Source organism: Solea solea, chromosome 2, assembly GCF_958295425.1.
Source record: "Solea solea chromosome 2, fSolSol10.1, whole genome shotgun sequence".
NCBI classification, from domain to species: Eukaryota; Metazoa; Chordata; class Actinopteri; order Pleuronectiformes; family Soleidae; genus Solea; species Solea solea.
The window spans coordinates 16,438,852-16,463,637 of record NC_081135.1 but is presented as its reverse complement, the minus strand read 5'-3'; the positions used below and the strand labels follow the sequence as shown (position 1 = coordinate 16,463,637).

The 24,786-nt window shown below is 39.9% G+C and overlaps 1 protein-coding gene across 10 annotated transcripts in view; it reads right to left on the bottom strand.

The window, feature by feature from the left end:
- atp11a (ATPase phospholipid transporting 11A) overlaps window positions 1-24,786 on the bottom strand; it is a 69,902-nt gene that overhangs the window by 41,284 nt on the left and 3,832 nt on the right. The window contains exon 1 of one of the 10 annotated variants that reach the window (XM_058617237.1): window positions 10,781-10,857. The exons of the other annotated variants lie outside the window; for them this stretch is intronic. Coding sequence (XP_058473220.1) covers window positions 10,781-10,792 — 12 coding nt within the window. The 5' untranslated portion in view covers window positions 10,793-10,857. Of the gene's footprint in view, window positions 1-10,780; window positions 10,858-24,786 lie in introns of those variants that run through there. 10 annotated transcript variants of the gene reach the window in all.

The following is a 24,786-nucleotide window of genomic DNA, read 5'->3' as shown; positions in this document are numbered from 1 at the left end:
CTGGCAGCGTAGGGGGCAGAAAACGGCAAAGAGCTGCAGACGTCATATGACTGTTTGTTTACAGCACCGTGGTGGCAGGAAAGGTTTCTGCAAAAAATTCTCAATTCTTGGCTCTTGGCTAGTGTACTGTACATGCCGATGGGCAAGAACCCTAACCCCAGATTGCTCCTGATGGATGTGCCGCCACTGTGTGAATTGGTGATGTGCTATGTGAATGGGGAAAACTTGTAGTGTAAAGCAGCGTTGACTTATCATCAAGACTAGAAAAGTGCTAAATAAATACAGACCATTTGCACTTTAAATCCAGAAATGTTCAACTATTTTAAAGGGTTTGTTTGTTTTTTAATAATTCTTAAATGTGAATATTTTTTGCTATATTGAGCAAAGAAACCATGAAGAAAAAGGTTTGTAGACAAAACAAGACATTTGGGGGTTTATGTTGCTTGTGAGTTCCCATTGCTCCGTCTTCTATGCTTTGCACATGTTTTATGCCAGTGATCAAACTCTGCTGTCTCTTTGGGATCTTTGGGAATCCGGTAAAATGCTCTCCACTTGTCCCCAGCTGTTTTCATAATTTGAGGCTTGAGAGCTATACACAATCTTCACTTTATGAATACAGCCGGTGACGACTTGCCTGGCATATTACCTAATATATGTGACCAGCCATGAGAAAACTAGCAACAAGGCGTCCCAGCACAAGTCGATTGCTGGGATCATGAAGAAGCCACTACATGCTTCAAATCACAGTATTGTAGGTCTTAAAACAATAAACTTTGTATTTGAATTTGGGTTGTTTGATTGCTGTGAACCAATTCCAAGTTGGGGTGTGGTGACACCACGTTCGTTGTTGTTTTTTAGCTAGCTCATTATTGTCCCTAAATTCTCCCTAAAGCAGTGTGAGGAGTGCCTACATTCAAATGAATATTTTCAGATTTCCATGTGTTTGACATTGTTGGAAAGCTTAGAAATCACACTTTCAGAATCTAATAACTCAAAAGGAGTTCCTGGTTTTTACACATACGTATGCCAAGGGATTCAAACAGCACTGCTTCTGGTCTTAAAATGTGAGTGTGTAACACACTCAAACGAGGACCTGGTGTAGTTTTCATTTAGACTCTCAATCTCAAAACTCGTTGAGACTTATTTTATTTCTCCATTTAATAAGATTACTTTCAAGTCAGATAACTATTTATTGTGAAAGAAACAGGGTCACCATTCAAGCATTTTCAGGCACATTCAAGCACCACTACAAACCTTGATTACTGAAGTAGCTAATTGTTTTTAAATTATAAACACAGTTGTTTAATTATATTAAAGGGGACATATTATACCCTATTTCCCCCATTAAAATAGTTCCCTGGTGTCCTAATGAACATGTCAGTGACATGCCTTGGTCAAAATACCATAAGGATGAAGCACAATAGCATTTCAATAACCCTGCTAAACCCGCCCCTTTCAGAACGCTCGGTTTTCGTGCATGGTCCCTTTATATGCAAATGAGACACAGGCAAACACACACCCACTTCTTCCAGGGGGTTTCTGATTTGTCCTTTTTACAGCGCTCACTCGCTCAGCTGCTTCTCGTCTCCCCCTCCCTCCACTAGTTCTCTGACAATATCAACATGGCAGCGTGCGCGGAAAATAGCTAGAGTGCCGTCACAGGAAGAGACGTCCTACATAAGGATCGAGCCGAACAGTGCCGAACTGTAAATCAGTTAAATACACTTAGGAACAGCACAGCTGATCGCCACCGCTGATCGCCAGCAGCGCACGGCGATCTGAATAAACTGGCGCTGTATCAGACCGGTGACTGTATGCTCCGGAGCTGGCGATCAGTTTAGGCAGCTCGCCGCTCGCCGCTGGCGATCAGCGGTGGCGATCAGCTGTGCTGTCCCTATGTATCCATGTGTCGGAGGTCTGTTCCTGTGACGGCACTCACACATACAGCGCCAGTTCAGGCAGCTCACCGTTCGCTGCTGGCGATCAGCGGTGCTGTCTTTTTAACTGATTTTCACAGAGAGTGCAGCACCACTGATCGCCAGTGGCTAACGGCATAAACGGCCGCTGTATGTGATCAGACTGAGTCTGTGCTCCGGTCATGAAGGACGTACTGAACAAATATTTTTAATTAGGACGTGTCAGAATGGTCAGTTATGAGCTCCATGTGACCTTTTCTTAAAAATGTGTGTGTTTGTACGTCGGTGAAATACGTTCGCTGACTAAATACGGCGACCGCTGGCCGCAGTCTGATGCGAAGTGGTGCGAACACACGTTTGCTGACTTTATCCGGAACATTAGCTTCATATATAAAATCTTCTGAGGCTGGAAGTTTGTGTAAAACACTGTGCTCCACTGTGCAGCCACCAACAGCACACTTGTCCCTCCACGTTGACATAATACCGCTCTTCCTCCCTCGCCTGCACTCTCGCAGGGACAAGGTGGAGCTAAGGTGGAGCTCTCGAAGTAAACTTACTGGTGGGGCGGTAACATTCGCGGTGAAATGCGCATGCTGACGTCATAAGCGCAGGGAATTCAACATCGAGTGTTTTATCGCCTATACTTACACTTAGGGGAACCACGAAAACATGACGGAGTATTCTTTTTCCACACTTTGGTGACTGGTAGGGCCCCCAGAGTCCCAAATATAAGTATTGAAATGGTTAAAAAGTTGATTTTGCATAATATGTCCCCTTTAAACAATTGTCAATTATATTTATATTATTTATTGGTGCTTATATTCTGCAAATACAAACTTTATGATTATAGAGCCCCCCAATACTGTGATTTGAAGCATGTGGCTGAGTGGCTTCTTTGTGATTTCAACTTGCATATTCTGTTAAAAACGAAAATGTTGGATTTTTTGAAAAATGGGCACTGTTTTCTCGTGGCAGGTCACAATTTATGCTGGAAACCCGATTGGTTCCTGTTGAATCAATTTATATAACAATGTTATATTACATTCTTATTCTTTCTTACATAGTTATTTTTTTATAAAATTAAATACATCATTAGATTTTATGTTTATTAGGGATGGGCATAATTAATCGACGATCGATTAATTGATCATTAAGAATTTCACAGATGACGTAAATTTTTCGTTGATGACTTGAAACTAATGCAGGTTATGTTGCGTAGTCAGTGGAGATCGGTAGGGCAGCTATTCCAGAGGCAGGGGGAGACGAGCATGCGTTGTCTGACACGGATGAGGGGAGCGCAAACACTGGAGTTTTCACAGCCTCCCAGTCCCAGGTCTCTGCTATGACACAACTCCTGCACAGGCACCTGTGCATTACGGCAACGTCAATCCCCTCAGAGCTGTTTTTTTCGGTGGCTGAAATGCGGATTTTCATTGTATTTTTAATATAGATATAAACTGATTTTTAGCCTATAAAAAGTGATTTTTATTTAAAAATATTAATGATTAATCGCTAATCGATCGTTAATTCTCCTGACAATTGATGAAGAAAATTTAATCGAATGGCCATCCCTAATTTTAAGTTATTCCTATAAAATAGACATGTTTAGTACATACAGAAAATGCAATACACACTTTATGTTATCTTTGGTTTTATTAGATATTCTTATCAGACAAATACATGTTTTTATGTTATCTTTGGTTTTAGTGTTCCCCTATACTGTGCAGCTAAAAGACCCTGCCTTTTTTTCTTCATACTAAACCTTTGATGTATTATAAGAACTGGATGGAGCACCGCCCCCTCTGCCTCGTAGACAATTTTGTCATGGTCAAATTATCGCGCTAATTGCGATTAATTAATTACAGTCATATTTAGCGTTACGTTTTGTAATCACGTTAATCTAATTTTTAATCTCTAACTTTACTGTTTCTGTATATGAGTTGCTTTTTTATAAAATCTGTTTTTATGTGTTGGGCTTCTTGTGCTTGAGTTTTTTGGGTGGAAAACAACGGTCAGTCGCACCCTGAAGTGGACATTGGCTGTCATTGTGTTTGGAGGGCAGGGTGAGGAGCGTTGATTACAGAGAGGAGACGTAAATAGGAAGGAGCATGTGAGAGTTCTCGGCCCAATGAATGGGACATTTACATTTCAAAATCGCCCCGATGGCACCATTAATAAAGGTAAAGTGATCAGCTTGTGATCAAATTTGCGTACCACCGAAGCAGCTCAAGTTTAGCCTACCACGTCAATGCAAAGCACCCAGTTGCGAGTGCAGCCACAGCTAACGTTAGCAGCAAAGACGTTAGCAATTTAGCGAGCCATAGCGAAGCTCTTTGCCAAACTAAACTGGAGGGGAACACCCCACATATGAGCAAGTCTGCGACCAACAGGCTACTTTATATGGACCTGAATTATTATTATTAATTTGTATTTTCTAATTATTTGGAGTTTGACAAAATAACACAGCGGAATGTAAATGGCTGCATCTGTTCAAGTTTGTTAAAACAATAAATTACTTTAAAGCCACTTTTTTGTTATAAATGAATCTTTTAATCTGCCACAATAATGTAATAATGAATTTAAATGAAAATACCTCTAGTTGGGGGCTTTAATAAGTAATTTTTAGGTGAGATTAAAGAGATTAATTTATTACAGATCATAATTAATTAATCGCAATTTTTTTTTAATTTCAGTTCTTATAATACATGTACACAAGAGTCACTCAGCCAGTCTGCCAATTCCTTCAACCTTTCAACATTGACTTTTTACTACTTCCTTTTGCCATAACACGTCACAATAAAACATAGCTTACAGTTGTAGTTCTTGTAAAATAAAATACAGTTTTATAGTATTTTTTAGGGATGCACCAAAATGAAAATTGTTGTGCATGCCCCTCATCTGGTGCAGGCAGATGAGGGGCATGCCCTTCTTTTCTGCGCACTGCTCTTGTGCTGTGCACTTCTCTGTCTCCTCTGTTCTCCATCTCCAACACCCTGGATAATATCTCTACGCGCTGTGAGTACAGTCGCGATAAAGTGCAGGGGATCCGAGTAGATCTTAGTAAGACGTGTTGACAGAGAGTGCACTTTTCATTGTGGTCCGTCTCAACCTCTTTGTGTAGAATACGCTTTAGTGCTGCAATTAAGGGAATATGAACGTCGCGGGGAGTTCATAATCACTGCTGTATGCAGCCAAGTTTCGCTTTTGCGCAAAGAGACTTTCCAGCATTTAATAGGTGCTGTTCCACCGTGTACTCACATCTTGTCGGAACCGTTTTATTGGTGTTCCAAACTGATCTTGGACAGACTCTAATCAGGAATGGCAGTTTTTGCATGCTTCATCACAACATCCTGTTTTGCTCATGTTGTTTCGGGTGTTAAAAGTGTAAAAACCCTAACCCAACAGGAAGTAGTCACACGCATATGCACAGACCAAATCGGGTTTCTAGTAACAGCTTGGAAATAAATATTCTTAAAGTCATTAGTCTTATAAAATATAATACACATTTTTATGATATTTTTCATTGTATTAGTTAATTCTATGAAATAAAATACACTTTCAACTGTCGTAAAACAATAGCAATAACAGGAAGCAGTCACACTTCACGCAGAACAAATCAGGGTTCTGGTACAAATCGGGTAATGAAAGGCATCACTCAAAAGACATGCACTTTATCAAAAAACACACACTTTACACAAAATCACATTGCTTTGATTTTCGAAAGTCTGCACAAGATATTTTTAGTACATAGCAGAGGTTTGTTGTCTGTGGATTAATAAATTATAGTGACATGACTACAGGTGCTGACTCTCTGGAGATCAGCTGTGACTCATATGAAACGAGCAACCTCTGCTTCTTACAGTAAGAGTCAGCAGACCACTCCACAGCTGCACGTTGTGGTTTTAAAGGTGTTAAATGGTTTTATAAATTATAAACAAGCATAAGAGAAGAGAAGAGAAGAGAAGAGAAGAGAAGAGAAGAGAAGGGATTTTCAAGAGTACATCTATTAAACAAATCCAGGAAGAAAAAAATATGCTGTAGTCACCTCACTTCTCAAGGGTCAAAAAGGAAACAATTAGAAATGAACATAGCCCTCAGCCCACAATTGGCTGAAAAGCTGAATATTGAATATTAAATAAACAAAGGAAAGCAAAACTGTTCTCCTATGCATGAACGTAGATACCAAACAAGGACATTCTACAAACAAATGTTCCAAAGTCTCTGGCTGGCTACAGGAAAAAACCACCCCCTTCCAGCTATGAATCTCTGTGTACAATCCTCCACTGTCATTTTTTGGGGCAACTTGTACAGAGACCGCCAACTGCCTTTCAGGGAAACATCTGGCCCAAAAAACATGGTCCAGTTCAACTATCTTATTCCTTCCAGTGTGCTAATGTTAAGCAACTGTACATAGGCCTGGCAAAGTTCCATCTTCCAAGCATTTTTAAAGCTTTCTAAAGTTGGAGTTTGGAGGCTGCTTGACGAAATGACTGCATCCAAGACTAAGGCAGAAGAACAAGAACGAGACACTGTCAGCAACACGTTACAGCCGCCAAAAAAACCCAAAAGGATCACCCATCAGCAAAATGAGCCGGAAAAAAGTTGCCACCAAAGGAGCCAACATAACAAACTTAATGCAGCACCTGCACGACCACCATCCTGAATTAAAGTTAATGCAAACACAACCCGTGAAAATACACAAGTAGCGAATTATTAAAGTAATACTTATGACGCTTTATCAACCAAAATCCAATCCAAACGTATTACTTTCAATCAATGGCATGGCCTAGTGGTTACGTATATATATACATATATATATACATATACACATACATAAACATATATATATGTATTGCTCTCCATGGGTTAGGGTTTATATATATGTATATACATATGTATATATGTACATATACATATATGTACATATATATGTATTGCTCTCCATGGGTTAGGGTTTATATGTATATATATATATATATATATGTATATATATATATATATATATACATATATGTATATATATATATATATATATACATATATGTATATATATATATATATTTATATATATACATGTATTGCTCTCCATGGGTTAGGGTTTGGGTGTGGCTCCTCCCCTGTCCTGTCTAATAGTGATAGTAAATGTATCCTCTACATTTACCCTTCCTTATTACACAACAGTAGTGAACACAGGACACAGGAGCAGTGGGCTCAAACATGAGATTAAAGGTCTCATGCGCAGTCCGGAAGGAGTATTCCTTCCCTAATTGGTGCCCTACCTTTAACTATTTCTACTGCAGTCAAAACAGTTGCATTGGCAGAATTTCTAATCAAAATAGCAACCCTTGCACCGAGATTTGCCCCATGACTAATTTCAGAGATAAGTGCTCTTTTAGTTTATCCCTCCCTCCATTAATATTTAGAGAGACAATTTTAAGGATCTTCATGTTGGGGACAAAGGAGAGATTAAGAACAATAAAAAAAAAAAGGAATAGTGAGAGGGAAAACATCATGTGATGAGCATGCATCATGTGATGATCATGCATCACGCATCATGCATCGTTTTCTCTTTTGAGGGGCTTGTGTTTTTTCTCTTTTTCCCGCATGCTGTGATGTGTTCTTTCAAGCAAAAATGCTTATTATTGTATTCATAAATCTGATGAATTTGTCAGTGTCAGAAATGTTAAATCCAAGAAGCTGTTCATTTCCTCTAATGAATAGAGATCAGTACTGTTAGAATCATCACTAATAACAGATTCTGGTTCAGAAACATACTCGTCATCGGATGAATCTGCTCTCCATTAATAGCAAGGCAGCAGATCTCTTAGGAATCTCAGAATCGACATTTTTTACAAGCTCAGCATTTTTCTTTGCAGCAGCACACATGCTGTCTTTCTTAACCCCAGCCTCAGAGCCACTGAATGCAGGCGCAGACCCGACCCTGGCTATAGAGTCAGACGCGGGTTTACCCCAGCCTCTGTGGCAGCCACAACACCAGCCTCAGGCCCAACATCAGACCCATCGCAGCATCAGCTGAAACAGCAGCCCCAGGTGCCGAGTGTGCCTTCAGCCACAGCCTCTCCATCAACGCCTGCACCCTGTAGTTTGCATAGATATGTGAGCCGTTTATGACCAACATCACCACATTCAAAACATTTAATTTGTCCAGAGCTGGTGTAAACCATGTACGCTTGTACACCTCCAAGGTTCAATCAGATACATCAAGGAACATGAAAACTTCTCATCTGGATGACCTGCCTCAGTTTAGGATCTTGTATTTCAAACTTCCTATTTTAAAACATCTTGCAAATGCACCAAACCTGCACAGCTCATATTCTCATATTCATTGGGAATGAAAGGTGGAACACCTGAGATGATAAAGAAAGAAGAAGAGAAGAGAAGAGAAGAGAAGAGAAGAGAAGTAACCTCAGTGTGTCAGCTATACAGAGAAATTCATTAACCTGGTTTCCACAGAGCAGATGTCAGATGGGAACTGAGATAACATACTTGCTTTTCCACACTATGACATCCCACTTTTCATGAAAACCTACAACATTAAATTACATAGTATTATACAGCATTAGTACACACTTTCCCAGCACTGATTTAGTCCATTTTAAGCTGATTTCAACAATTACTGCATTTAGTGAAGTTGATGCAGGACAATGCTGCAGGGCAGAAAGGGGACTCGCTCACAGACCAACTACTGTGCTTTTCCTCTGAGCTGGATAAAAGACCATTGTTGTGAATGTATCCTGTATCATTCTTTTGATACCACAGGAATAAACTTATACTCACACTGCCTGCTAGCATGTGTGTGCGTGTGTGTGAAAGAAAGGGATTAGAAGGGAGTCATCACATGACATCCCCCATGACATTGCTAATGCTGCATTCAGTGTCACATGGGAATGCGTATCGTAAAAGGCTCTTTGGTTTAAAATTTAAAACAGTCATTGATGACTCAGCTTAACATGAATGCATGGCCCGCAACATCACAGAAAAACTCTCACTCAAAGTCAAAAGATGAGTGAAAATCCTTGGATTAAGACAACCTTTTCTTTTAAAATATAAATTGGCCAACAATAAACTTTGTTATGTTATTTTCTTAAAAAATGTAATTTTAAAATCAAACCAGGTCCAGAAAATAGGTAAATATCTGAAAATTATTCAACAATACCATATTTTCCTATTTAATAAAAGAAATCCGAGAAATATAGTGTCATCCTGTTCTTCCTCCATCAGCAAACAATGTCTGTTTTCACAGTAAGTGCCTGCTTGGCAGCTACCTTTAAATAACTCCAGCATTGTCATTTAAAAACAGAAGGCTGCATCAACAGCTCACATGCATGTTAAAGATGGGTTTTGTGTGAGATGTGTCCTTGAAATCATCATTTTTCCCAGTTACTTTGACGGATTAGAGCTAACGCCAGACTGCATCTCAACCTCATTTGAGATTCAGAACTTCAGTTAGTTATTGTTTTGGTTTAAACTCTAGTTTTTATTTTTATTTCAGTTAGCAAAAATGTTTTTTTCAATTTTTGTGTTCATTATTTCATTAGTTTTTGTTATAACTAACTATAATATTATAACTATAATAACCTTGCACAGAACAAATGTGTCATATAGGATCTGCAGGTATAATTAGAACGAACACTTACATAGTCACCTGCACATGTGTCTTTAATATTTTATAATAAAGATTTGTTGTTTTGCCTCATATCTGATTTGGCTCATTTATCAATAAATCAATAAAAGCTGTAATGCTTTTCTATTACTGGTTACAACCTTTCATTACAAGAGATTTTTGTGTTCATTAGACATTTATTTTCCTCAGGGTGACCCACACACGTTTTACCACACTATGTTAGTGCTTTCACTTCCTGCTATAACATATTACTGTCGAGTCCTCTCTCATGAGTTGAGAGAAAAGTACCAAAATGCTTTTAAATACATTTTATCCTCCGACAATGTGTTTATTCCCCAACCTTTCATCCTATCCGTCTTTCTCTTGCTCACTAATGGAGCACTTCTCTGTCTGATGTTTGTCCTGAGACACGGCTGCTTAATGGTGTTCATTACACTGTTTGTATTGCTGGCAATCATTCCAGGACATAATACGAACACAAGCAAGTGGTGACATCAGTTTATGCTCAGGATTTTCAGCCCAAACAAAAGATCCAGACAGTTTTAAATTTAAAGTCTTGTGGAACACATTTAGTTTGAAATTGGCTTTACAAGGAATTCTGGAATGTTGAAACTGTCATTTTAAAGCCACATGTGAAACAGGAAGTATACACCATTAACAACACAGGTTTAAATGGTCTGTATTTATAAGGCACTACAATACACAGTACAGTTTTGCCATTCACGCCCATTCACGCACACATTCATAGAGTGCATCTATGCATTTTCTGTCACACATCTTTCATACCCAGGAGCAACATGGGGTTACGTGTCTTGTCCATGGACACATTCACTTGTAGACTACCAGAGCCGGGAATCAAACCCATAATCTTCCAGTTGAAAGATGGCTCACCCTGCCACTGAACTACCATCGCCTCATTTTTTCCCCCACATTTTTAAAGTGTAACTAAATTCCCTCTTCTGCAAATAACTCTGCCAAATTCCTGATTTTGAAGCTGGGCTGAGACCTGAGTGGGGGGAGAGCAGGAGGGAGTGAGAGTGCAGAGCAATGGGGCAATGATGCAAGCATGAACTAAAATAGCCAATGGCAAATACATTGAATGCAGTAGCTGGTGTTTGACCAGAGTGAGGCGGTTCTTACACCAATTTCCGTCTTAACTGCATGAAGAGACATTTGATGAAAAGAAAAACAATAGCAAAGAGGTAATTAAAAGCTTTACCTGAATCTTCATTCTTACTGTTTGAGGAGTCAAACACAGAGCACAGCCATGTTTTTATGCTACCAGGTGTTTCCTTCAGCTCTTTCATGAAGCTTCACTCTGGCCTGATTATTAATGTCTCTCCAACATTTTCTTTCTGTCTTTCTGTCTTTCTGTCTCCACAAGTTTTCTGTCTGTTTGCAGTCGAACTGACTCCTGCTTAGGGTAGTTGGTCCAGGCTCCAAGGATTCTAAATCACATGATGATCAACTGATACAGAACTGCAGTCAAATTCTAATTGTAGTCTCTAGAGCCTTCCATGCAGCATGCAGTCCGAGGGAACTGGAAATGCTGTTGCTCTTTTATTGATAATAGTTTACTAATAGCCTGTTGGCTACAACAAATAAAATAAAGAAACCACCACTCAATGAATGAATAATCTCTGAAATGAAGTTTTACATTAATCTAGTTATTTCTCCAAATTCTGTCCTGATGATCTCTCTGCAGACAGTTGCTCTGGCCTGTTACATTACATTGTTGCATGACAGACACACATTGTGTTAAATGGTGTCATGATATAGGTAATATATCAATATTACATCTATAGTGTGTGACAACCCCGAGTGGGCAGTGTTGTGCAGGTGTGCCTCTCTCACTTTCTCTTTTTTGTCTACACTCTTTTGGAGTCAATGGAGTAGGGGGCGGGCGTGGACACTTTGCTTATGCATGATGATTGGAGGAACTGTCTGAAAGGGGGAACCAGTTTTTGATTGACAGTGTTGCAGAAACATACTGTACATGCCAGCAGAGCCTTTTCTGCCGCAGTCCCGTGTGGATTTAGTCAGCGAAGCATGTAGACAAATAGCTGGTCATTATTTTTTGTGTCATTTTCATGTACATATACACTATAAATAAAAACACTTTTATAGCGTTTCAGTTTTACGTCATTATTGTGTTTCCTTGTTCTAGTTGTTTGTTTGTAGAATTAATGTAAGAATTTATGTAGAAATAACTGGGCCTGAAATGAGCTTCCCCTGTTTCAAAGACCAGCAACTGCCACTGCTCGGGTTCAAGCCTAATAGTAGCCATATATTATTTATAAACCATATCACTCAGAAATATTGATTTGATTTATATATTGAATGATATACAAAAGTATATCGTGATAAAACATTTTTTCCCACATTGCCCAGCCCTACAATCTGCAGTTCAATATGGATACTGTATTTATGCATCATGTTGCAGTATCAATAGTCTCAAATGGGCTCTTTTCTGTGACAACAGTTATTGTGTTCCCTGTACAGACATACATGACCAAAACTACTTCCTTACAGTTGTTTGTGGTTGTGGTTATGCATTTCTGTGACAAATACACAAACGAAAGTCAACAAGTGAAAGATTTCTACCACAAAACCAACGTGAGGTGTGGGTGAAGAAAGAGACAGCCTCCTCCAGACAGTATAAGTGCTATGTTATGAGCTGTGATGAAAAGATTAATTATGCATGATTTGTGCTTATATTAGTGTAGCATAAACCACTAATTGATAAATGGTTAGAATAACAAGCCTTAAACTCTATTTAAAAATGACAGTGGTTTTTGTTGTCTTCACTTCTCACTTAATAACGTTCAGTACTATTTACTATTTTTTATGACTAGGGTCACGATTTTGATTGTAAATCTAATATTGATCGAAACAAAATCACAATTTCGACCTTTGAAAGCAAAGGTGGAATCGAGGATTTAACCAAACACCCTGCATGTCCTGCAGGCGTGCCAGAGGGGAAAAAACAATGCTGTGATTGTAGTCATTGTAACATGACTACATGACATGTTACCTCCTGCTGTTGCCACGAATAGTAACCATGGCAACTGCTGATTTGAATGGCCTTCTCAAACTAAATTTGAATCCCCTCCCACTTCTCTGAAATCACCAGTGTTGAAATATTTTGCCTTCCCCGTGAGTTTTGTCAGCAACCCTTGCGTTGTCGACAAGAAAACAACAGTGTATAAACTATGTTATACTTGTGTAGCATACATAGCACAGGACATCTCCGCATGCATCACAAGGACACAGACATAGCTATGTAAACAACTCCATTAACACAGGCGACTCTTCTGTGCTCATTTGGAATGAAACGTCATCAAAATTCAACTTGTGCTTAAGCGATAACTAGTGCTATAGGCGTGTTTGTAGCATCAGACATGCAATCTTACTTGGTGGTGGAAATCCCTGGATTTAAGCATTTACTGGTTAGTTACATTCATATTGTTAATACATTATTTAAGTGTGGTACATTGCAATTTCATCCCCAATCTTTGAACAGGAAGTAGAAGGAGACGACGTACAAACACACAGCGGCTTGGTCTTTCTTTGGACAACACAGCAACCACAAAAGCCATGTTAGATCTATTTTGTATGATGATTAACATGAAAAGCAGGTACGAAACAGACAGACGACTTTATTAATCCCTTAAGGAGGTTCTCTCGGGGAAATTAAAAAAACTTTACATACAGGACCACAGCACCATTCAGCTCACCGTTCATCTCTCCATTCGCTGTTTGTTTCCTGTGTCTTAAAGGTCAACAGGAAATCGATTCAATACGCACTAGCTCATACAGAGATACAGCGCTACCTACAGAAGTCAGACATACACGGCCAATGCTCTTCTCTTCAAAGCATAATTCGTCCTTGTGTGGTTATTTGTGTGTATATAAACTGTATATATATACATATTTTTTCTCTTAGTATTATGAGTAGTAGTACTAGTGTGTTTGTATGTATACGTATATATGTGTATACACACACATATATATATATAATAAATGTAATTTTCTGTATAGTAGGGCTTGGCAATATATCGATATTATGACATGAGATTTTCAATATCGTAATATCGTGATAAGGTATCTGTGATGACTTTTCCTGGTTTTAAAGGCTGTTGCATTGATAATCGTATTATTTATATGTAATAAATTAGTGAAATAAAGTAAATACAATCATAAACAGTAGATATTTTATTTTAGAGTGCACTTGCTATTGAAAGACCCACATGTAATCAGATACAATCATTTATTATTTGTTTAAATGCACTTCTGTTTTTAAACATTAATAAATAAATATGAAATATGTTTATAAATATGTGTCCTGAGTTTGTGTCTGTTAATTAAGCTTTGATTTAATTGTTATTGCCTGATCCAACCTGGTGGCACATCAATGTGGAAAAACTCCTGTTGCAAATCTAGCAGTGGCTTCTTTTGCTTGTGGCATTTACACTCAAATATTAATGCATTGATTATTTATTCATGTTAAAATGCTCAACATAGCGCCTTTTAAGGATTTGGTCATGTCACTTGGGCTCATCCTGAGTAAAGATGCACTAGGAGAAATATAGTGTACTGTACATTTCTGCAAGCAATAGTTCCATTATGTATATTCTGCTCCTCCAGTATGTGTATGTTGGTCTTTTCTGCCACTCAATTGACAAAATACACTTTGACAAACCAACACAACTCCACTGCTGCCAAGTGTGGAGTTTTGTTTTTTAGGTTCCGTACTTATTAAGACTGATATCTTCAGCATTACAACGCCATTGTGTACTTCAGAATAAAAACTTAATGGCCCACTTCTCTTGATAGCACAGTCTGAACTGAATGAATGTCATGTGCAAAGTCCACTTAGGCTCTAAAGTGACAGCATGCCATCTCAGTTATGTCAGAGAGATTTTAAAGTGCAGTGATGCATCCACATCCAGTAACAACCTCTAAACACACACGCACGCACACACACACAGTCTGCCCTATAGTTAGTTACTTCATATTGCTACAGCCAAGAATCAACATGCCTTCTCAAAGACATTTAAACAAAATATAGGCTAATAACTTTAATTTTCAATTAAATTTTTTTTTTAATTTAAAACAGAAAGTGATTAAGATCTCTCCCACCTGGCTCTAGTCTGGGCTACGTCAGCACCCGGAGGTGTTATTCCCCCCGATTCGCTCGTCCGAAGCCCCGCACCAAAGCTCAGCAACTCTGTGATGTCCACTCCCGAGGCCAATGGACTCGACATCGTTGACTCCACCCATGGGTACACAACCCCACCGAACTCACCCGCTGCCACACTCAGAACCTCTAACCCTTGTGCGGTGCGGTGATCGCGCCCTGGACGCCCTCCGCCAACCGCGTACCCACCTCTCAATTAAATCAGACAGATTGCAGAGAGAGATTGCGTTGTGTACACAAACAATTGGATAATCACAGATTTCTTATTTACTATTGTATTTTTTTAATGCAATGTAAAGAAAGTCTACAAATGCTTTGAGGAATTTGACTATACAGTTGTTTTACACTTGAAGACAGTGTGGTGCATAATTATAAAAATGAAAAGATAAAGTACTAATAAATTGAAAGTTATGTTGACTTTGTGCCAAATCAGTGTTCATGAGGAGGCTTCACTTTAGTTTGGATGCTGATTTCAGTAAATGTGTTATTTCAGCTCAATATTTTTGATGATGGCTAGCTCATGAAAAATGGCTCAGAAGAAGAAGTGCACTGCTCTGGCAGGCTAACAGCTAGAGTGCTTACTTCATCACTGTTGTGACTGCCAAAATGCATTGATATTTTTACAGAATAATCAATCATATTTCATGAGCATGGGTTGTTGAGATACGGGAAAAAAAGAAGTATTGAACCTTTGCCTGCAGTTCACTGCCATGCACTTCCAGGCAATAATACCACTGGTTTGATAAGGTTTTAAATGCACCTTCTGAAAGAGACAGCTGGGTCTCTTTTTAGGTTGTTGCAGAACAGCTTGCTGCAGAGCTCTGAACTCCCGTGTGCTCCCATTGGATGAGTTTAGGTGAATCTGCTAAAGTTTTTTATTATATCAGCTTTTTATGCAAATGGAACCAGTATACACTACCAGTCAAAAGAGAAATCATGGAATCAATTTATAAACCAAAATGTATTCTATATTTTGACTCATCAAAGTAGCCACCTTTGGCAGATATAACAGCTGAACACACTCGTGGCATTCTTTCTACAATGGAAATCAAATATTCTGCTCAAAGTTCTTCCCAACTCTGTTGCAGAAGTTCCCATAAATGTGTGGCACTTGTAGGTTGCTTTGCTTTCACTCTTCTGTCCAGTTCATCCCAAACCAGCTCGATGGGGTTTAAGTCTGGAGACTGTGCTGGCCACTCCATGTTTTCAAGCTTACCATCTTGTTCTTTTTTCCTGAGGTAGTTCTGGCATAGCTTGGACGTATGTTTTGGGTCATTATCTTGCTGTAGGATGAACCCCTGACCAACTAGGCGCATACCAGAGGGTACTGCATGGCGCTGCAGAATGCTGTGGTAGCCGTTTTGGTTCAGGGTGCCTCTCACTCTGTACAAGTCACCGACCCTGGATCCAGAAAAACAGCCTCAGACCATCACGCTTCCTCCTCCATGTTTGACAGTTGATGTCACACACTGAGGAACCATCCTTTTGCCTACTCGTGATGAACCGCAGATTTCAAACTTTGATTCATCAGTCCATAACACCTTCTTCCAGTCTTCAGTAGTCCATTGGCAATGTTTCATGGCCCAGGCAAGCCTCTTCTTCGTACTCTGACGCCTTAGCAATAGCTTTCTTGCTGCAACTCGACCGTTCAAACCTGCAACTCTAAGTCTTCTCTTCACAGTTGAAACTGAGACTTGCTTTATATGACCAATATTAAGCTGTGCTTGAAGCTGTTGTCCTGTGAGCCGCCTATCACGCAAGCTGTTGACTCTCAGAAACTTGTCTTTAGATTCTGTTGTGGCTTTGGGTCTGCCAGACCTCTTCCTGTCAGAGTTTCTCACAGTTTCTGAGTGCGATTTGATGGTGAAGGAAACTGTACTTACTGACACCTTGACTTTCTTCGCAATTTCTCTGTAGATAAACCCTACATTTTTAAGTGTTATTATGGTCTGTCTCTCTTCCATTGTTAATTGCCTTTTTCTTGCCATTTTTATGGTAACACACTACTTTCTGCAGTACAATACTGTTCAAATGATGCTCACAAAGTTATGGTACCACAGTGTGTTCCAACACTACTTTTATGCAGACAGAGGGGGTTATAAGTAATAAAAAAAAGTTGGAGCACCTGTAGGAATTGGTAGAACCAACTTTCAATGCTTCATCAAGGCTTGAACAGCTCGAAGTTGTTAACCCATTTCTTGTTCCCTGAAAAAGGTCATTCTGAAATGTATATTATTTTTTGGGTAACCTTAACTTTTTTTTAACCTAGCAGTTCACAAGGGGTGCCTACTTACCTTTGTACCATTTCAAGCTACTCATTGGACTTGAATCGCTTGAATTTCAATAAAAAAACTGGAAAAATTGGGGTGTTCTAAAACTTTTGACCGGTAGTGTATTTGATACTGAAGAGTGATAAAAGAGTGGTAAAAACTCAAAACGCCATTTTTTTCCTTATTACTTTGGGAAAATGATGATAATGATAATCCCCCCTCTCTCTTGCACTTGCATTCACTGTTGCTGTCTACATCATTGTTGATTGCGTTTGGAGATTGTGCGGTCTGTTCGCGTCATGATAACTGTTATTTACTTTTTATTAGTCATGCTGGTTTTCTTCATTCACTCTGTTTCTGGGATTGTTTGCATTGTAATTTAATATTTATTATTTTTAAAAAAGCTCTTGTCTTCACTTCTTCTCTATTTTTGGTGAATGTCTGTAGCACTGTTACAACAGACATTTTTTGAAACAATGCCACTATTGTGTTTACATTTCATTATTAAAAGTGCACTAGAACATGATCAACTGCATGATTAGTTTGTTGAGAATCAGCTGTTCATCACATCTGGTGTGATTTTCTTCTCATCCATGTTGTCAAACACCTATCACCTAATACTGGTACCATATTCAAAACATCTCAAGGACGAAAGAAGACTAGTCCATGCTAGAATATGGAAAATGTATGTCAAACCACCTGAAGTGGATTTGACCAATTGTGATCCGTTACTGCAAAGGGCAGCTTCACTTCCCTTGTCAGCAGACTTTTACTGTTAATAGACAATGATCCAAGTAATTAATAGTTCAATCTCCTGCTAGTGCCAAGCAAATAAAGCAAAGAGAAAACAAAAATGAAGATGTGAAGATATGGGGCAAAATGGAAGAAAGAAAGGGGGTTAATGTGTGCTGAGTGCACCATCAGCATTCTTCCCCTCTGACATGAGGACCATGGGGAATGGTGTGTTCTAGCAGCGAAGTCGAACAGCTATCATTCCCTCAGACAGGGAGAACATTAACTTATATCTAGCCCCCTCAGCATTTTCACTGGCGACCTGCAGCAGTGTTATAAGGGTGACCCAAGTTCAACAGCATCTCTCTTTGTATCAACCTCTCTCTGGATAGAGACCTATATGCACCATTAACCCAGACCGATCCATCATCTGTCTCCTTGTTCAATGGACTGCAATAACACTGATAATCGACCTCACTGGAGCTCACAGTCTTCAGCAGGTACTGCTGAGGCAAATCAATGAGGAGAGAAAGTGTTTACTATATGTTTTTTTTTTTAACTTTTTTAACCAATATGTTTTAAAAGGTCCATTGTGTAACATTTAGGAGAGTTTATTGGCAGAAACTGAACATACTACTCATTAGTATGTTTGTGGAAGTGTATAATTGTTTAAAATAAAATGTGTTTAATTTTCCTAGCCTTAGGCCCAATACAAATGTAAATGTCATTTTGAAAAATTGTTCCGCATCCTTTCAGAAAATGTCTTCATCCACACAAAATCCTAACACGGCAATACATATGCCAGACTTGTACATGGTGCTGCTACAGAAAACACCAAAACTGGAGAAGGTGTTGAGCATGCACATACCACATGTGCAAAGTTTAATTTGCATATGTGGTCAAATTAATAAGTACATTACAATGTATACAATCACAGAAACAGAGACAGCATGAAGAAAGCCCGGGTGACTAAGGAAAGAAAATAAAAGTTATCATAAAGATGACAGACCAAACAATCAAAAACAAAGAGAGAGCGGTGGATTATGACTTCATCATTTTCCCAAATTAGCATATTGGTTGTCTCAACCAATAGGGTGACGTTTTGAGATTTTCCCACTCTGGTAACCAATTTAAAAAAAAAATAGCCTTTCAGTATGCCCACACTGTATGGACAAAACACTGGTAAAATAAAAAACTTTTTTACGTCGTCAATTTTTGTGTGGACAACCTTTGTGAAGAACACTTATATGACCTTCACAGAGACCACCATCTTGCATCATCCTATTTCTACAGCAGCCTGAACAGACAAACCAGTCAGGGCCGAACAACATCCCAGGACGTGTTGTGCAGCGCAACTGAAAGATGTTTTTGCAGACATCTTCAACACATCGCTCAGGCAGGCAGTTGTGCTCACTTGCCTCAAAAACGCCACCATCATCGCGGCCCCTAAAATACCAAACCCAAAATGACTTTCGCCCTGTGGCCCTCACTCCACTTGTGACCAAATGCGTTGAGCGGCTGGTCGTAAAACACATCAAGGCCAGTCTCCCAATTTGCTTACAGGGCAAACAGATCCACAGAGGACGCATCTCCACCACACTTCATCTCACGCTGTCACATCATTTCAGAGGTACAACACCTACGACTCCTTTTCATCAATTTCAGCTTGGCTTTCAACACCATCATTTCACAGCAACGGGTGAAGAAGCTGAAGCTGTTAGGTATCTTCTCTGCAACCTGTAACTGGGTACTCAGCTTCTTGACAAAGCAGAAGCAGACAGTCAAGGTGGGCAGCCACACATCAGTGTCCTTCTCCATCAACAGAAAAGCAGTCATCAAAAAGGCCCAAAAGTATCTCCATCTCCTCCAGAAAGTCAGGAAGAAAGGAAAAAATTGTGAGTGAATTGAGATCTACCAGCAGTGTTGCGTACACAGAGCTGCCAAAATTATCTAGTACCTTCACCACCCTTCTCATGGCCTGTTCTCAAGGGTCTCCAAAATCAGCCCGAGGAGTGTCAACACTTTCAACTCACTGAATTGGACCATGACCTCCACCAAACATCAATGGATCTTGCCCTGGTCGCATCACATTTGGCTTTCCCAGAATTTGGCATGTCTGTGCGCCCCAGTCATAAACTGAAGTCATTTAAAACACTGACGAAAGTTTAAATGCTGGGAGAGACTTTAGCTGCTGCACACAAGACATGGTTAAATTGGTGAGAGTTACAATGCACATACAAGGCGTGAGGGAATATCTTCTCGAGACATGCTTAACAAGTTTGCTTTTGTCTACCCTTAATGACATCCTGATCTTCTCCCGATCCGAAGAGGAACACATTCACCAGAGGGTTCTCCAACGCCTCCTGGAGAATTCACTCTTCGTCAAGGCTGAGAAGTGTGAATTCCACGGCCTGTCCGTCTCCTTCCTGGGGTACGTCATAGGGAGGGGGACCATCCAGATGGACTCTGCCAAGGTCACCCTCACCAGGCCCGGTGGTCACTCTTCATGACCAGATTCAACTTCTCCCTCTCATATCGGCCAGGGTCCCACAACGTCAACACTGATGCCTTGTCTCGGCAGTTCCAGGAAGAGGAAAAGGAGGCTGGCGAACCTGATACCATTCTTCCATCCTCACGTCTCATCGCCATATTTACCTGGGAGGGGGAGGAGAGGGTCAGAGCCGCCATCCAGGACCAGCCCAGACCCATGTCGACTAGAACACCTGTCCATTCCACCTGACCTCCATTCTGAGGTCCTCCACCCGTGACCTTCCCCTGAGGGTGGAATCAAAGAAGGCCCCTTGCTTCATTGGTCCTTTCGAGGTTGTCAAGATCATCAACCCAGCAGCGGTGAGACTCAAACTCCCCAGATCCATGCGCGTCCACCCCACATTCCACGTTTCCAGAATCAAGCCACTCTGAGAGAGTGCCCTGGTATGTCGTCTCCTACTGTCCCACCAGTGTGGGAGGGGTCTCCAATACCTGGTGGACTGGAAAGGGATACGGCGACGAGGAGAGATCCTGGGTTCGTATTGGATCACCACCTCAATTAGAAGTTGTTCTGTTTTATTGTTGTTTAATTTTAGGAAGTTTGAGTGTTCTACATTTTTAGTGTCTAATAATGTTTTTATCTTTTTTTATTTTTGGCTGAGCATTAAATTTGATTCATGTTTTCACCTTACACAGAAAAGCAACAGCAGTCACTCTCTCAAGAGGTGAAATAGCTTAGCGAGAGCCTGCACTGAGGACACTGAAGACAGGCTGTGGTTACATGATTAGCATGAAAGAGCTAAGAGGAGACCTGCTGTTGCTGCTGCACCCACACACAGTCTGGTTTCTATGACTTCAGAGGACTTACATTCATTTCCTGGAGACTTAGGGTGCATTCACAACAGCCCTTCTTAATCGAACCCTAGGACAGTCTGGTTCCATTGGGGAGGTGTGAATGCACAAACCGAAATCTGATGCGCACCAAAGAAGTGTAGAAGAATAGGAGAGATATGTTCATGTCTGTAAGTTCTTGTCAAAAGACGTGCAGCAGCATTTTGAACAAGCTGGAGATGAGCAATGGAAACCTGGCTAACCCCAACAAGAAGAGTGTTACAATAATCCAGTCAAGTAGTTATGAAGGCATGTATCATGTATGTATATTAAGTTGGTTATTTGCCTTCATTGAAATAAGCTATTTTATAACACTGCTAATCTGATTATCAAACTTAAAATCAGTGTCCATTAATTCAGTTCAATTCAATCCAATTTAATGTGTCTAGCGCCAAATCACAACATACATTATCTCAAGGCACTGTACATAGACAACATTATCGAGAGCAGAGAAACCCAACAATTCACACAATGAACAAATACTAGGCATCAGTGGAGAGGAAAAAAAATCCATTTTAACAGGAAGAAATCTCTGACAGAACCAGACTCAAAGATGTGGAGCCATCTGCCGAGGCATACATACATACATGATACATGCCTTCATAAATACTTGACTGGATAATTGTAAAACTCTTCTTCACCCAGAGTGTTACAATACCCAGTTGGGGTGAAATGAAAAATTGGGGACAGAGGAGATGTGGGGGAGAGAAAGGTCAAGAGGAAAGTGAGGTAGAGATAGAAGAGAGACACCAGGAGCAGAAAAACAGTTGTGTCAAGTTATCAGTTTAGACAGGACAGTTCTGAATCAGTGATGATGTGTTTAAAGATCTACAATGCAATTTACACAAGCAGCAGCAGAGATTGTTGATACATAATTATACTTTAATGATAGCATAATAATAATGGTAATGATATCATACGATTGATATGCATACTCTGCAGCAGATACTGTGCCCCTGTTTGAGCTAGGTCATCCCACACACATGTGGATACGCTCAATACAGCTACGCAAATCCTACCTGGGACTATTCGCTCAACAAATACACTGCTTGGTCAAAAAAATAGTCACCACCTAAAAAAAAGAGTCACACACACTCTAATATTTCGTTGGACCGCCTTTAGCTTTGATTACGGCACTCATTCGTTGTGGCATTGTTTCGATAAGCTTCTGCAATGTCACAAGATTTATTTCCGTCCTTGTATTGATGATGGGCGAGTCGGACCACTGTGCAAAGCCTTCTCCAGCACATCCCAAAGATTCTCAATGGGGATAAGGTAGGGACTCTGTAGTGGTCAATCCATGTGTGAAAATTATGTCTCATGCTCCCTCAACCACTCTTTCACAATTTGAGCCCCATGAATCCTGGCATTGTCATCTTGGAATATGCCCATGCCATCAGGGAAGAAAAAATCTATTGATGGAATAATCTGGTCATTCAGTATATTCAGGTAGGCAGCTGACCTCCTTCTTTGGGCACATTATATTGCTGCCACAAAGTCCTGGAGAAAATTGTATCTTGAATCTGCCTATGTGCTTGTAGCTGTAATTGTGCTTTGTTGAGGCTCCTGTTAGCTGCTGTTTTTCCTTGTTCTTCTTATGTGCTTTAGAAGCTAAGTGGTCACTGCTCATAGTTTAATGGGTCCAGTCAACTGTGTGTGTATGTGCTAGAAGAATTTACAGAACAACATATCACCTAATTCCGCTCATTTAAAGCCCACATAGACCGGAAGCTCCAATTAACGCTGCGTTTGTGTGTGTATCTGCGTCATTACCTCGTTTATGAAACCCTAAAGTTTCAGAACAAACAGTTCTGCCACTGCTGAGAAAATAGTGTTGTATTGTTTTCCTGGGCTCTGCGAAGCGGATCGGCACTTCCGTAGTTTGATGTCGTCATCAAAAATCCTCACCACTCCTCTCACCACCGTAGCGCCTCCCAGTGCAGGCACTAGTCCGGGCACATCCGGTTGCGGACATTCAACCGCAGAAGAAGAAGAACTACTCTCGTTGGAGCTGCTGAGATGCAGAGCATCCACCGTGCCAGAGGGGGAGCTGTGTATCTGAGAGCTGGCCTATCTATTACGTCACGTCCAGGTACCTGGCCAATCACAGGACAGTAGGAAAGCTCTCGTTGGCTGGCCAATCACAACACAGTCCTGGTTCTGGGGGTGTGGTTTTGGTCTGAAACAGCGCGGCTGACGAGAGCGTCAGTGAGGAGATATTTTGATCGGATCGTTTGCAACGATTTTAACCATGAAAACAAGTTAATATATGTAAGTAGACCTCCATAACTAACATATATGTGTGATACAAGCATTCTATGTCGCCTTTAAGCAGTTAGTTTTGAGTTTCTGAACTTTTTCAATCGCATGGTTGTCTCAGATGGCTGCTTAGACATTGTCTCAGAAACAACGACATCTCAGAAAAATCATGACAGATTCTGCGTGATTCTGCTTTTAACAGCCCGTTTTTATTGCTCACTTCTAAATAGTTTACCTCACAAAGCCCTCCATAAACTTCAACTGGTTCAGAACTCAGCCGCTCATATCATTACTAGAACCACATCCTCACAACACATCACCTCCATCCTTAAACAACTTCACTGGCTCCCCATCCATTTCTGCATTGAATTCAAAATCCTTCTTTTAACATTCAAAGCCCTCCATAACTTAGCTCCTCCATATCTCGCTGACCTGCTCCACACTTAGACACCATCCCGCATTCTCCATTCCTCCTCAGTCTCCCTCCTCTCCATACCACCTGCCTGTCTGTCTACAATGGGACTAAGGTCATTAGGCCATTTTGCCCCCCAACTCTAGAATACACTCCCACAACACATCAGAAACAATAACATCACTGTCTACCTTCAAATCCCAATTTGAAACTTCAGATTAGCCTACCTATCATCCCCATTATTATTATTATTATTATTATTATTATTATTATAGTAATTATGATAAAAATGAATAATAATAAAAAAAATATTATAATAATAATAACATCATTATTAATTTCACGATCACATGCATGTTTTATGCATCAAGAAAATCATAGGGAACTACAATATTAGGCATTTTGCCAACTATTATTAGTGTTCGAAGAGGGCCCCCAATGTTCCTTTTTGCCTAGAGCCCTCAGAGACAGTAGGAACAGCTCTAATTATCAGTATCTGCGTTTAGTTTAATGAGCTTAGGTTATTATATTATTAAGTAATTATAAAATACACTTACTGCTTATCAGAGAAGAGAAAAAAGAACTTATAGTTTATGCACACTTTTTTATTTTATTTAAATGTATAAAAGATGATGTATGAAGTTTTGCAAAATTCAAATTTTTTACTTTTCATTTCTACTGTAAATGCATATTGGAGATGCATACTGACCTTTTAATACAAGACTTTTACATGGCCAAAATAATCACAAAACAACAGATCTCCAAACAGAAACAAAAACTAAATTAGATCTTCATTTATACTGTAAATTTGGTTCCAAATATCTGTTATCTGCCTCATTAACTAGTCATAACTAGTGATCAGTATTGATATTGGCCCTGAAAAACAATACTGATCTACCCCTAGTACCGAGCACCTATGGGTTTCCCTGTACCCCACAGTGACTCCACAGCGCCATACACATCAGCAGACA